Here is a 16,257-nt window from a genome sequence, read left to right as displayed (position 1 = left end):
AATACAGTAAGTGACTTCTAGTCTAGTACTGCACAGAAAATTAGCAAGATACCCCCAGGCAATGGAACACAGTACTTCAACAGCAAAGTCAGCATCAGGGAAAGCAAACAATTTGCTAGATTCTCAAAGCTATCTCCCAGAGATTTTTTCAAAGCCTGAAGGGCTTTCTGTTCAGAGACAACTCTAGGGTGGTCAAAAATTTCAGAGGGTCTTGGAAACCTCCACCTACTGGGATATGGCAGATTTCAAACTGAGAAAATTCAGGCTCCCAGGGGAAGGGGAAATGGGAAAGGGAAGAATAGTGGTAATATTAAAAAAGGTCCCTGAGATATTTTTAAGTAGGGATAATATTGAAATCAATGATTGAAATTATATACTTTTTAAAAGGTAAGACTATAAAATGGAGATTTACACTCTCATGGACAGTTGTGTTCTTTTGTTGTTATATACATGTACAGAAAAGCTCACTTTTTTGCTAAGTTCAGAATAAAAAAAATTCATTTACCAAAGTACATATTTATCAAATTGCAAAATGATAATGACAAAGGATTACTAACGCATCAAAAAGTATGAGTTAAGAGCCCCTTGACCCAGCTGTATCCCAAAGAGATCAAAAATGGGAAAAGGTCCCACATGTACAAAAATACTTATAGCAGTTCTTTTCATGGTAGCTAAGAATTGGAAATTAAAAGGATGCCCATCGGGAATGGCTGAACAAGCCACTGTTCACTGTTGTATATGAATATAATGGAATACTATTATGCTATAAGAAATGATGAACAGGCAAACTTCAGAAAAGCCTGGAAAGACTTACTGAACAGATGCTGAGTGAAATGAGCAAATCAGAACATTACATACAGAAACAACCAGTGTGTGATGACTGATTTTGATAGGTCTTCTCAGAGATACAAGGACCTAAAATAATTCCAAAGGCCCTGGTGATGCAAAATGCCACCCACATCCAGAGAAAGAACTATGGAGTCTGAACACAGAGAGAAGTAGATTATTTTCTTTTTTGCTTTGTTTCTCATGGTTTCTCCCATTCTTTGTAATTCGTCTATGCAACATGACTAATGTGAAAATGTGATTACCAGAAATGTATGTGTAAAGCCTATATCAGATTGCATGTCATCTTGGGTAGGGAGGAGGGAGAGAGAGGAAGAAAATGTAAAACTTATGGAAGTAAATGTTAAAAACTGAAAATAAATTAACTAATAAAAATTAAATTAAATTTTAAAAAGAGTCTCCACAGTGTTTTCAGCAGTAATAGGGAAATATAGTAAAAATAGCTCTCAAAAATGCCTACACAAATCTTAAAAACATAAGATTTTTAAAATTATGAACTTTGCAAATTTGAAAATATCAGCTAAAGGCAAAACAAGAGCATCAAAAACCATTGTCACTTTGAAAATTTTAACAAAAATGGTGGCCAAAAAAGATATTCAATGTTTAAAAAGACAAAGTAGTAAATTCAAGGCCTACTCAATGCCCAAGCAGGTTTGGAAACGCCTCTGAGAGGACCAGGTTGAAAACGCATCAAGCAGAAGACTAGTGACAGACTAAGATATCCACTATTCAAGTACTAGTCTTGCTAAGTTTGGAGAAGTTCCCTTCAACGTTGGCTGCAGAAAAACTGCTGTATTTTTCAGTCTTTTTGAGTGAGGGATTTAAGCTTCATTGCCAGAGGGCATACCCACACTGATACCATCTGCATCCCTGAAATACTGAACATTAGCATCAAAACTATCCACAGGGGTATGGGGGAGGGGGAAGAGGGAGACTAGTAGAAAAGAATCAAGATCCTAGATCATATATTTGCAGAATATTAGGGTTTGATACACCTATTTGATAAACCTAAAAAAAAGCTGGAGAAAGCATTCATTATTGAATGGATGTTATTGATAAGACAAAAATTAAATTTAGAGAGCTTTACTTGAGATGAATCTGACAAACAAAAAACTTAAGAAGTAGGAGGAAAATGCAATTATATATTTCTCTCTATTAGGGGATTTAGTCATTTCAGTCACATACAATCTTTTGTGATCCCATTTGCGGTTTTCTTGGCAAAGATACTGCAGTGGTTTGCCGTTTGCTTCTCCAGTTCACTTCACAAATGAGGAAACTGAGGCAAACAGGGTTAAATGACTTGCCTAAGGTCACACAGCTAGTTAAGTGTCTGAAGTCAGATTTGAACTCAGGAAGATGAGTCTTCCCCATTCCAGGCTTGGCACTTTATCCACTAACCAATTAAACAAAGGGAAAAATTGTTGAACATGAGGTAGATGTACACAAGGATAAAAAAATGAAACTGTTCAATGAAACAGAGAGATGTGTGTATATAAAAACTGCTAAGTAAAAATAACAGTGTGAACTAGCCATAAAAACCCCTTAAATTTATAAGAAACTGATAAAATATTCAAAAGCAATATCTATTTTCCAATGTATGACTGGTCAAAAGATGAGAATAAGCAACTTACAAAATGAGATACAATTATCAAACAATCAGGGGAGGAAGGGGATTGCCCTTATACAATTAGATAAGAAAAATTAATATAAAAGACAAAAAATATAAAGAGGAACTTAAAAATTTAAAGCACACATCTCATCTTTAAGACTAAAACGTATTACAAAGCAACACATTTCCTCTTTAAGACTAAAACTTATTACAAAGCAATTTTCATTAAATTATTTGCTTTTGGAAACACACCAGTTAAAAGGAATAAAAAGTCTATAAATAGAATCAAATACACATGAAAATGTTTTAGTAACTTGTAGATAGTAAGACTCTTGGAAAAGTGTTCATTATTTATTAAATGTTATTAACCCAGAGATTCTACTGCAAAGGTATGTATCCCCACAAACACCAATGATTTAAAAAAAAAAAAAAAAGCTCTGGGGACACCAAAATATGTCAGCAAGGTGATGCAGGAAATAAATTATCAGACTTGTCACCAGAAATCCTCAAGTTCAAATCCTATCATAGATACTATGGTTACACTGAGAAAGTTGCTCAACCTCTTTTAGTCTGTTTCCTCACCTGTAAAATGGGATTACTTAATTCACAGGGTTGTTACAGGGATCAAATGCAAAAGGCATTCAGGAACCATAAATCCTAAATACATAAATATACTTTGATATAACAACACTTTTTGTAGTCAGAACTAGATACAAAACAGACGTCAGTTAATTGAGGAATGGCTAAACAAGCTGCAGTCCTTTTTTTTTTTTAATAGTTTAAAATGTATCTACTTTAATAAGAATCATTCTCCAATTAATAAAAGCTCAAAGGATACAAACAGGTAGTTTTGAAAAGAAGTAAAGCTACAAAGAGTCACATGAAAAAATGCTCCAAATCATTACTGATTAGAGAAATGCAACAAAGACAACTCTGAAGTGTACTATTTCACACCTGTCAGATTGGTCACTGTGACAGAAAAGGAAAATGATAAATATTGGCGGGGATGTAGACATTAATATACTACCGGTAGAACTGTGAACTGATCCAATCACTCCGAAGAGCATCTGGAACTATGCCCTAGGGCTTCCAAACTGTGTGTACCCTTTAATCCAACAATACCACTACAGAGTCTGTACCCCAAATGGGTAAAAGAAAATGGGAAAGAACCTGTAAGTACAAAAATGCTTATTTACAGCAGTTCTTTTTGTGGTGGCAAAGATTTGGAAACTGAGGGGATACCCATCAATTGAGGAACGGCTGCACAAGTTGTAGGATAATTGTGATGTACTAACATTGTACATTAAGAACCGACAAGGGGAATAGTTTTAGAAAAACCAGGGAAGACATATTAATTGATGCAAAATGAAGTGAGCAGAACCAGAACACTGCACATGGCTACAGTAATATTGTAATGATGATCAACAGTGAAAGACCTGGATACGCTAATCAAAACAATCAAAGACAATTTCAAAGGATCCGTGATGAAAAATGCTTTCTACCTCCAGAGACAAAACGAATCAACTCCGAGTGTAGATTGAAGCACATTTTTTTTTTTACTTTCTTTTTAGTTTTTGCAATATGGTTAATACAGAAATATGTTTTGCATGATTTCACATGCATCATGTATCATATAACTTGTGACAGGAGAGAATTCAGAACTCAAAATTTAAAAAAAAAGTTAAAATTTTTTAAAAATATAAATATATTTACTTTTTCTTAAAGTCACAAATATATTATCCCCCTTTCCTTTAATTTTTTATTTTCCATTTTCTTATGTTTAACTTTCTTGGCATAATTCAAAGTTACTTTCCAGAATGGGTGGATCAGTTCACAGTGCCACCAACACTGCAATAATATGCCAGTCTACAGAATCATTCCTATATTTGCTGCTTCCGTCTTTTGTAGTCTTCATCAATATACTGTGTAAAAAGTGGAACCTCGGAGTTGTAAATATGTGATATTACTGATTTGGAGCATTCTTTTTGAAAGGCTGGTAAAAATTAGAAAAGTTTTGAGAACTGTATTTATATATCCTTTAACCTCTTATGTAATTGCTAATGACATCTGGTTAACAAGCTGTGGCATACGAATGAAATGTCCTGCAAGAAACAAATATGACGAATATACAGTTGCATGAAAATACTTAAAATATAGAAAGACGCAAAGTAAAGGATGCAGAGCCAAAAATACAAATACATAATAGCAATGGAAGGAAGAACAAATAATGAAGAAGATTAGGGTGGAGCCAAGATGGCAGAGTAGAAGGACAACCTGTGAGAGCTCTCCCCCCACAGTCCATAAAATACCTGTAAAAAATGACTAAACAAATTCTAAAGCAGCAGAAGCCACAGAACGACAGTGAAAGAGACTGCCAGCCCAAGGTGGCCTGAAAGACCAACAGGAAAGGTCTACTGCGCTGGGTATGGAGGTGGAGAAAAAAACTGGGAAGGGAAATGAGAGATGCAAGAAAATCATGAAAAGTGAGTCAACAGTTTGCTAAAGGAGACCCCAAAAAATGCTGAAGAAAATAACAACTTTAAAAATAGACTAACTTAAATGGCAAAAGAGGTCCAAAAAGCCAATGAGAAGAATGCTTTAAAAAGCAGACTCAGCCAATTGGAAAAAGAGGTTCAGAAGCTCACTGAAGAAAATAGTTCTTTAAAAATTAGAATGGAGCAGATGGAAGCAAATGAGAAATCAAGAAATTACAAAACAAAACCAAAAGAATGAAAAAATGGAAGACTGTGAAATATCTCATTGGAAAAACAACTGACCTGGAAAATAGATCCAGGAGAGACAATTTATGGGACTACCTGAAAGCCATGATCAAAAAAGGGCCTAGACGTCATCTTTCATGAAATTGTCAAGGAAAACTGCCCTGAGATTCTAGAACCAGAGGGCAAAATAAATATTGAAAGAATCCACAGAACACCGCCTGAAAGAGATCCAAAAAAGAAAAACTCCTAGGAACTTTGTAGTCAAATTTCAGAGTTCCCAGGTCAAGGAGAAAATATTGAAAACAGCCAGAAAGAAACAATTCAAGTATTGTGGAAATATAATAAGGATAACACAGGATTTAGTAGCTTCTACATTAAGGGATCAAAGGGCTTGGAATATGATATTGCAAAAGTCAAAGTAGGATTGAAACCAAGAATCACCTACCCAGCAAAACTGAGTATAATGCTTGAGGGGGAAAAATGGTCATTAATGAAATAGAGGACTTTCAAGTATTCTTGATGAAAAGACCAGAGCTGAATAGAAAATCTGACTTTCAAACCCAAAAATCAAGAGAAGCATGAAAAGGTAAATAGCAAAGAGAAATCATAAGGGACTTACTAAAGTTGAACTGTTTACATTACTATATGGGAAGACAATATTTCTAACTCTTGAGACTTTTCTCAGTATTTGGGTAGTTGAAGGGATTATATACATATAGACAGAGGGCACAGGATGAGTTGAATAGGATGGGATGATATCTTAAAAAAATAAAATTAAGGGGTGAGAGAGGAATATATTGGGAGGAGAAAGGGAGAAATGGAAAAGGGCAAATTAATATCTCTCATAAAAGAGGCAAGAAAAAACTTTTTCAATGGAGGGGAAAAGGGGGGAGGTGAGAGGCAAGAAGTGAAGCATACACTCATCACATTTGGCTTAAGGAGGGAACAACATGTGCATTCAATTTGGTATGAAAATCTATCTTACACTACAGGAAAGTAGGGGAGAAGGGGATAAGCAGGGTCAAGAGGATGATGGAAGGGAGGGCAAACAAGAAGAGGGAATAATTAGAAGTCAACATTTTTGGGGAGGGACAAGGTCAAAAGAGAGAACAGAATAAATGGGGGGCAGGATGGGATGGAGGAAAATAGTCTTTCACAACATGACTATTATGGAAATATTTTGCATAACTACACATGTATAGCCTACACTGAGTTGCTTGCCTTCTCAGTGGGGATGGGTGGGGAAGGAGGAAAGAAGAGAAGCAGAAACTCCAAGTTTTAGGAATGAATGTTGAAAATTGTTTTTTGCATGCAGCTGGGAGATAAGAAATACAGTTTATCTTGCCCTACAAGAAAAGAGAGAAGATGGGGATAACAGAATGGAGGGGTGTGATAGAAGGGAGGACAGATTGGGGGAAAGGGTAATCAGAATGCATGGTGTCTTGGGGTAGAGGGAGAGGAGAGATGGGGAGAAAATCTGGAACTCAAAATTTTGTGGAAATGAATGCTGAAAACTAAAAATAAATAAAATAAAATTGTTTTACTATGTTAAATATGTTTTGTATGACTGCACATATATAACCTATATCAAACTGCTTGTCTTCTCAAGGGGGGAAAGGAGAAGGGAGGAGGAGAATTTTGAACTCAAAAATGTTTAGTCAATGTTAAAAATTGTTTTTACATGTAACTGATGAAAAAATAAAAAATAATAAAAAAAATAAACTATTAATTCTCCTTCCAATTCTTTCCTCCATATTCCTAATTTTCTTTATAATCTCTTGCTTCATTTCTTCCAGACACTCTTGAAGTCCTGGCAGCCAAGCTTATTTTTTTCCCCTAAGGTTCTGTTTGGCATTGTTCATCCTGACTTCCCTTTCCTGGATCTCTTTCACTGACTACCTCTTCCTTTGGTGTGTCTGCAGCCAGATCCCAGGAGGTTTCATGTTGCCAGTCAGAACCTAGTTGTCAGCTGTTCCTGCTCAGGAATGCTGGGTGGTCATCTGCCTCTTACCAAGGCTTCCTTGGTCAGTGTGACAGGTTGTATCTGTCCTTCTCCACTTCTTTGAGACTCACACACTCACTGTATTGGGGGATTCCTAATCAGGGCTATGCTTATTGTGAGCTTCCCCATTTAGGGGGCTGCTGTGGGCTGTCACTCTGCTTCTCTTCTCTGACAGTACTCTTCAAATGTCCACAACTTTTTACTGCCTTTCTGTGAAGGTCTGGGCTGAATGAAGGAACTTAATGATGTTTCTTTCCCCATTTTTTGGTCACTATTCAATCTGGTTTCCTTTCTGTATCACTGCTGGAGTAAAACTGAAAGAGCTGGACTCCTGCATGACCAAACACAATGCAATCTTACCTGGATGTCTTACTTTATAGTTCCTAAATCTTATAAATTCATGTTGTCTCAGATATCTTTTAGCTTTAGCTGGGAAAACTCCTGGCAGCGTTAACACAGTGTTTAGAGACCTAGCCTGGTGTCAAGAAGATCTGGATTCAAAGTCCTGCTTCCGATACATATGACGTGATTGTGGTCAAGTTACTTGATCTATCAATGCTCTGGAACTCAAAACAAAGCTGCAGAACAGCTGCTGCTCTGAAGTGATAGAGAGAGTTCTTCCACCAAATCCAATAGAGCTAAGATTAAGAGAGAAACTAGGGAAAAGTCTTTGCAGGAAGTTTTTCTAATAAAGATCTCATTTCTAAGATTGCAATTTATAAGAATAAGAGCCACTTCCCAACTGATAATATGAAATAGAAATCCTCAAGCAAAGAAACTTAGATTATCTAATGTTCCAAATTATGCTCAGCTTGTTAGAGCACTTAATAACTATTTATTGAATTTAATTGGCAAGAGACATGGGATTTCCACAATCTTAACAGACTGATAAAGTCCCAAACTGTCTCCTCCATCCTTCAAAAATAAAAAACCTGACTTGACCAAACTGTCCCCACTAGACAATGTCCTGTATCTTTTTCTCCTTTCACAGCTAAAGTCCTCGGGACTTGTGCCATCAATGCTACCAGTCTTCACTTCCTCTCCCCTTATTCTCTTCTAAATAATGTACAATCTGGCTTCCAGTCTCATCTTTCAAGTGAAACTTCCTTCTCCAAAATTTCCAGTAAGTTCTTAACTGCCAAGCCCAATGGCCTCTTCTCAATCCTTTTCCTTCTTGACTTCTGCCACCACTGACACTGTTGCTCTCCTCCTTCTATAGTTGCTCTCTTCTCACTAGGTTTTGGTGATACTGCTTCTCTTTTGGGTTTTCTCCTGTTTCAATAATCCTTTCAGTCTCCTTTACTGGTTCTTCATTCAGGTCAAACCCATTAACCATGAGTTTCCCCCAAAGACACTCTTGTCTTCTCCCCCTAGCCAGGAATTTTTAACCTATGATTTGGGAATTCTTTGTTTTGTTTTTAAAGTTTTGAGAACCACATTTCAATAAAATTGGTTTGTTTTGGAATCTTCTGTATTTTATGCATTTAAAAACATTGCTCTATAGGCATCACCAGATTGCCAAAGGTGTACATGACCCAAAAAGATAACAAACCCATGGTTTAATACTATCTCAGTGATCTTATCAGCTCCTATGGGCTCTCTATGCAGATGATTGCCAGACCTATGTAGGCATCCCTAAACATCTCTCCTGATGTACATTACCAAATCTCCAACTGCCTTCTGATCATCTCAGATTGGTTGCTCCATCTCAAATTGGGTATCTAATACTTAACGTTTTTAAAACAGATCTCATTAACTTTTTCACAAAACTTCCCAATTACTGTTAAAAGTAACTCCCTTCTTTCGGTCACCAACTTACAATCTCAGAATCATATACTCCCTCACTAAATCTTATTGCTTGTAGCTTCATAATGTTTGTCATATACATTCCCCTCCTCTACTCACACAGCCACCACACCAGTTCGAGTCCTGATAACCTCTTGCCTGAAGTAATACAAAAGCCTTCTAATTGGTCTACCTGCCTCAATTCCCCACCATTTCTGTCCATTCTCCATTTGGTTGCCAAGGTGGTTTTTCTAAAGCATCAGGTTCACCATGTCACACTCCCTCCCCCCAATCAACATCCTCTAGTACCTTCCTATTACCTTCAGAATAAAATAAACTCCCATGTTCAGCATTTAAAGCTCTTCATAATCTAATCCCTTCCTATCTTGTTAAACTTCTTATAGTTTACTCTTCTACATGCATGCTACAGGAATCAAGTTAAGTTGGTCTATTTGCAGTTCCTTGAAAATGACACTCCACGACCCATATCCATGCTGTCCCCCCACCTATGTCTCTGCTTTCTTGACTTCAAGCCTCAGCTCAACATATAATGTAGGAATTCTATGCCAGTTCCCTAGATGCTCATGCAGTGGCTTTCTGGAGCTCCTCCTGTGTATTTTGTATATATCCTGGATCTAGCTACATGTTTACACATTATCTCCCCCCATTAGAATATAAGACTCTTAAGGACAGAGACTATGTTTTAGGCTTCCTTTAATATTCCCATCATTTAGCATAAAAACTGGAACATAGTTAAACACTTAATAAGTGCTTGTTGACTTGTTTCAACAGGCACCTTTTTCATTTGTATAATGAAACTACACGTACAAACATGGTTACATAGGAAAGGGACAGCATTAATAAAATTAAGGTTTCAGCTATAATCTTGGGAAGGAGAAAAATTCAGACCTCATTTTTATTCCCCTGCTTTCACTAAAGACATTTGAAAAATATAAAACAGTTTATATCCTTTATTTCAATCATCCAATGCATTCATTTGGATTCCCCTCCCCCAACAATATAAATTATAAATCATCCTGCGCAACTCTGTAATGTTAAGGGAACTTGAAGATCTTCCCTGCCCCTTAATAGGCCCATGTGACCTGAGCTGAGCTTTGGCCCAGCCCACAGTCTGAGTCACAAGAAGTCCATGGTAGGAGGAGCTTGCCTAATGGGTACAGCAGGAAGAGAGTGAGATGGAGCCGAGAGAGAGTCACAGAAAACAGGCAGTGCATGGCAGCTGGCTTGAGAGAGAGGGAGTGAGTTTGCATAAGGGAGCTTGTTTGTGGGGAGGCCTGATGGAGGGAAGGCTTGGGGATGGCCATACTCCCTTTATTGGTAATGTGTACAAACCTTGTTGCTAACATGGTGGAACTGGCTTTCTAGTATCTGAATAAATATCTTGGTTTCCTTGTTGAGAAAGAGTTTATATTTTGCAAATTTACCCTGGAAATACTTGTGGCATGAATATCCATAGTGGCTGCTGTGGGTGTCTCACTGGCATTACAAACTGTTTCCCATATTTTCTATTAAATTTACCAGAGAAGACTCACTCAATTTATAGAAGGACTTCCTTGCTTTCTCCTGGTATCACAAGGAGTTCAGTACAGCACTTAGGCTGTCCATCTATTACCCCTCACCATGTAACCATATTCTTTACTACTACTCTTTGAAATGGTCAACAAGTTCTTATTCAGGGCTCACTCCTGTATGTAGGCATTGTAGATACAAATACAAAAATGAAATACTTCCTGCCCTCAAGGATCATAAAGTCTATTAGGGAAACAAGATACACATACACATTTAAGTGTATACAAGGTAATTCTGGAGGGGTGGGTCATCTGGAGAATGAGGAAAGGCTTCATGCAGAAAGTGACATTTGGCCCAAGTTTCCCAGGAATGGGACAGCTTGTGCAAATGTCATGTGTAAAAGAGAGACTGGACTACAGAGTACACAGGATTGGTCAACATGTAAGAAAGCTGCAAAGGTAGAATGAGGCCAGGTTTAATAATACAGTGGGGAATTTATGTGTGATTCCTGAAGTAACAGAGAGTTTTTGGAGTTTATTATGCAGTTCATTAAGGAGTGACATGGTCAGATATATGTTTTTAAAAAATAAGTTTGACAACTGTGTGAAAGATGCTTGAACAGGTGAGAGAATTGAGGCAGATAAAAGAGAGGCTCTTACAGTGGACCAGGCAAGAGGCAGGCAAGGAACCGAATTAAGCTAGTAGCTATGTGAAGAGAGAAGGGGACAGATTCAAGAGATGCTGCTGAAGTAAAAATGACAAGTGTTGTCTAAAGATTAGATATGGGATGAGGAAACTTAGAGATTAGGGGCAATGTCAAGTTTGTAAAACCGGGTAACTAGAAGGATGTTGATTCATTCAACAGAAAATAGGGAAGTTCAGAAAAGGTGTCAGGAAGGGGGGAAAGATAGTGAGTTTTGCAATGGACATGCAAAATTTTAGATACCTACAGAACATTCAGTTTGAAATGTGCAAGTGGCAATTGTAATTATGCAACTGGAGCTTATCAGGGAGACCAGGACTAGATATACCAAAATGGAAGTCACCTGCATGGAGGCAGGGGAATTGAGGTCATCAAACAGTACAAAAGAGAGAAGAGAAAATGTCCTAGTACTTTGGGGTACAATATGAATGAAGATCTAGCCAAAGGGACTAAGAGAAGCACTCAGATATGTAAGAAGAGAAGCAAGTGCCAAGGTGACTGAAAATCAACAAGAGAAAGAAAGAGAGGAATATGTCTAAGAGGAGAGCGAAAGAAGAGTCCAGAAGAATTAGGACTGAGAAAAAGCCATCACATCTAGCAATTAAGAAATAATAGTATCTTTAGATTGTAGAGACAATCTGCTAAAAAGTAGGAAATGGAATTGAGTCTAAATAGAAGGACAGGCCCTAACAAGAAGGGAAACTCATCACTGGAGACTGAATTAAAAGGAGAGTCAATGAGAGATGAGATGAAGGAGTTCTGAGGTGTCTAGCAGGGGAGAACAAGCAGCCCACACTGAGTGGTCTCTCTTTTCAGTAAAGTTTTAAGAGAAAGAAGAGGAAGTAGTTTCAGGGGCTTGAGGAGGGTAGAGAAAGCTGGGAATAGCTGTTGTAGGGAGTAAAATAATCAATTCTAGAGTAATTAATAATAATATCTAACATTTATAAAGCACTTCAAAGTTTGAAAAGTTATCTCATTATTATCTCATTTGAGATCCCCAAAGCCTTGGGAGGTAGGTAGTTATTATCCCCATTTTACAGATGGGGAAACAAGAGGCAAACAGAGATGAAATGGCCTGCTTAGCCATGCAGCCAGTTAAGTGTTTTCGGTTAGATCTGAACTTAAGCTTCCTTGACTACAGCTCCAACACTCAATCCCTTGCTACAATGAGGAGTCACATGAGAATAAAGAACATAAATAGCCTGATTTCATTTTCTGATAAGATTATTAGACTAGCAGATGAGGGCAATGCTGTGGATACCATTTACCTGGATTTCTGAATTTGCTTGAGTCTCCCACAGTATTTTGAAAAATTCTGAAATGAGGATACAGCACACAATACAGTTGAAAAAGAGGACCTGGTACAAGTTATGCCTCAGTTGTTTACAACCTGTGTGACCCTGGTCAAACCATTTAATCTCTTTGAGTCTGTTCTCTCTCTCATCTGTCAAATTAGGAGGTGAACTAGATAGCTACATGTTTTTATTAGTAACTTAAATAAAGACAAAGATATCTGCAGATAACAAACCTAAGTAAGATAGTCATAGTAACATGATACTGTATAAAGGCAAGAGCCAAAAATATCTTGACAAGTTCAATGTTTCATTCAAATGTAAGAATACGAAATTTAACAGAAATAAATGCCAAGTCTTACTCTTGGATTAAAAAAATTCCTTTCATAAGTACATGATGCTACTATACAACAGTCAACTGAAAAAAATTGCAGTTGACTGCAGCCTCAATGAGTCGTTAAAATAACTGAGAGGCTATCATCTTAAACTATATTGAGAGAAATAGTGTTCCAAATGAAGACATTAATAAATAGTTCAAAGAACTTGAGTAGGCCATACATGGAATACCAGGTTTATTTCTGAGTATTCCATTTTGGGAAGGACATAGACAAACTGGAAAACTCCCAGAGGAGGGCAAACAAAATAACGAAAAGGCAAAGGAGTTTTATTGGGATCTATTGCTTTTTACACCACAAGCATTTCCTAATATTTTCCCACTACTGAATCCCTCCCTTATAACAACAACAACAAAAAATAGAAGAAATCAAACAACCAAATAAATTTTGTCTGATAGCATAGGCAACATTCTGTTCTTGTAGACCCCTATCTTGTTATTAAAGGGGAAATATATGTTGTCATCTATTCTCCAGGATCAAGACTGCTCATTGAAAATGAATTCAATCATTTTACTGCTATTTTCATTAGTTATAGTGATTGCATGTTTTTCTAGTTCTGCTTCCTATAAATCTTATGTTCCTCCTACTAAGTTTTCATAGTCATCATTTCCTATAGCACACCACTATTCCATTAAGTCAACAAAACCACAATTTGTTCAACCATTCCTTAAAGAAAGGGGCATCATACCTTTTTAGATGGGCGGAGCCAAGATGGTGGAGTAGGAAGACACACCTACTCTAGCTCTCTCCCCACTGCCCATAAAATACCCATAAAATACCATGTAAAATATCCATAAAATGATCCTAAACAAATTCTAGAGCAGCAGAAGCCACAAAATGACAGAGTGAAAGACATTTCCAGCCCAAGGCAGCCTGGAAGGCCAATAGGAGCGGAGTACAGTGCAGTCCTCGGAGCGCAGCCCAGCCTTGGCTGCACAGCATCAGCAGGAACAGAGAACTAGAGCAGGCCTTCAGGGCAGAATCCCCAGCAGCAGCTTTGGTTCCCAGACTGCTCAACTTATAAATGCCAAAGACAGCTTCAAAGATCCTGGGCAGAAAAGCTTGCAGTAGCTCCCAGACCAGAGTGCAGGCCAGGAGAGAAAGGGAGAGAAGTTGGAACTCAAAGTGTGATAGAAGGGAGGGCAGATTGGGGGAAGGTGTAATCAGAATGCACAGCGTTTTGGGGTGGGGGAAGGGGAGAGATGGGGAGAAAAATTTAGAACTCAAAATTTTGTGGAAATTAATGTTGAAAACTAAAAATAAATAAATAAACATTAAAAAAAGTAAAATAAAATAAAGTACCTTCTCGAGTTAGGTACAGATTTCCTAACAAAAAAAAAAAAAAGAAAGGGGCACCCACTCTTTTTTACTACCATGGAAAGTGAAGGTACATATAGTGATACTATGGAATATTTATTTCTGTCTTTAACCACCAATATATGTTCAACGGGGCAATCTCAAAGTCAGAGGATATCACAGCTTAGTTTTTCTAACATAAAGAAGTTACCTCTTCTATCACAACTCAACCCAAGTGTATTAGTGTCTGTCTTGCTTGCACTATCTTCTCCCACTTTCCGTGTATGAGTTCAAACCTCAAGTTGTTTTAACTTACGCTTCACTTATTAGTGATCTGAGTCAGTTTTTCATTTGGTTAACAACTGACATTTCTTCTTTTGAAAATGTTGTATCATGATGATCCAATTTTAAGACACATCATACATAGATTTGCTGTAAAAAATGGGGACATTTGGCCTCAAAGGAATAAAAAAGATTTAGGATAGTTTTCTTCACAAACCTGAAGAACTAGGATTAGGTTTGTTCTGTTTGTCTCCAGGAGACTGAACCTGGTGCAGTATGTGAAACTTGAAGGAAAGAAGATTTAAATCCACAAACACTGTTTATATACTTACTTACTATGTTCTATGCCATGCACTATGCTAAGCGCCAGGCATACAAGTACCCCCACCTTCTCCATCCCCCGCAAAGGAGTTCCTACTCTCAAGGAGCTTACATTCTAATGGGGGAAAACTTTATAATTAGGAGCTGAAAAACATTATCGCTGTTGAGGGAGAGAAGGGGAGAGAGGTAAGGTAAAGAAGTCAGAAAGTCAGAAGTTGAGCTGGGAGTTAAGGCAGGTGAAGTGAAAAGACCTGCTATTAATAAAAGGTGGAGTGAGTCTTACCATTGCCTTCATTAAAGATCTGCCAGCAAAGACCATCAATGACCATTTCTCAGTGAGAATGTAGATGAAATTCTTGTTCAAATAAATGTTATCCTGGATCACATCTTTCTGACTATAAGAATCTTTGTGATCCAGGTACTTATTTACAATGATAGACTGGAGATAATTCAGGACCCCAGTTTGGCTCTGCCCCTAACTAGACGACCTCAAGTAGATCACCTTAGTTATCTAGGTCTCCATTTTCTAAAAACAAAGTTTACACTAATGTACCTATGTCTAATGTTCCAAATATAAAGGGTTTTTCTGGAATGAAAGTGATACTTTTTTCTATGTATTTAGATAACAACTTTTAAGAATACTGTCAATATCTGATCCATTTTCACAACCTTAACTGAAATCCAAAAACAAAACTTATGTTTAAATTTAATACATTAAACAGATTTGTCATTCCTTCTCTAGAATGAAATTATTTAAGAGTTCCTTCATAATAAACAAGAATAGATGAGAGCAATAAGCCTATATAAGAATCTGAAGAGAGTTAAATAAAAATATTATGAGAAAGCACTCGGTAAAAAAATGAAAAAACTCTCAAAATAAAGGCATGTATTTACGCTTACCTGTGTAGCTTTGTCCCTCATACATGGAATAGACTGCCCATGATTATCACGAGGCCAGTGTCCTGCGAGATAAGGGGCAGCAAGGGTATCTAATGAGGAGGTTCGACGAATAATGCTGGAAGGGCTTGATGAAGGTGGCCGTGGTTTGTCACCTAAAACAAAGACAAAAAAATTTATTTAGGATAGTTTATTAAAAGAAATGAAAAAAAAAAAACCAACCAACAGATCTTAGCATACTATGTCATATGAAAAAAAAGTTTCATAGTTTATAGTCAAATAGAACCTAAGATTTTGATATTTTCCTCTACCAAAAAAGCAGGTTATAATTGATTTGTTCCAGTGAGTTAAAATCTTATTTAGTGAATGGTCAAAGGATATGAAGAAACAGTTCTCAAAAGAACTGCAAAGTATTCACAACTACATGAAAAAATATAAATCACTAACAGGAGAAATGTATATCAAAATAACCCTGAGGTTTCACCTTATACCTTACAAATTGGCAAAAATGGCCAAAAAATGGCAACAGTCAACATCAGAGGAGTTGTGGAAGGATAGGCATATTAATACAATATTGGT

General features: G+C 37.1%; 1 protein-coding gene across 2 annotated transcripts in view; it reads right to left on the bottom strand.

The window, feature by feature from the left end:
- Window positions 1-16,257, bottom strand: part of FAM117B (family with sequence similarity 117 member B) — a 110,555-nt gene that overhangs the window by 50,015 nt on the left and 44,283 nt on the right. For both annotated transcript variants that reach the window (XM_072617309.1, XM_072617310.1), the window contains exon 2: window positions 15,682-15,833. In XM_072617309.1, the coding sequence (XP_072473410.1) occupies window positions 15,682-15,833 (152 nt within the window). The remainder of the gene's footprint in view (window positions 1-15,681; window positions 15,834-16,257) is intronic.

The sequence above is a fragment of the Notamacropus eugenii genome, chromosome 6, assembly GCF_028372415.1.
Source record: "Notamacropus eugenii isolate mMacEug1 chromosome 6, mMacEug1.pri_v2, whole genome shotgun sequence".
In the NCBI taxonomy this organism is placed as follows: Eukaryota; Metazoa; Chordata; class Mammalia; order Diprotodontia; family Macropodidae; genus Notamacropus; species Notamacropus eugenii.
The sequence above is the reverse complement of the archived record's forward strand: the minus strand, read 5'-3'. Positions and strand labels throughout refer to the sequence as shown.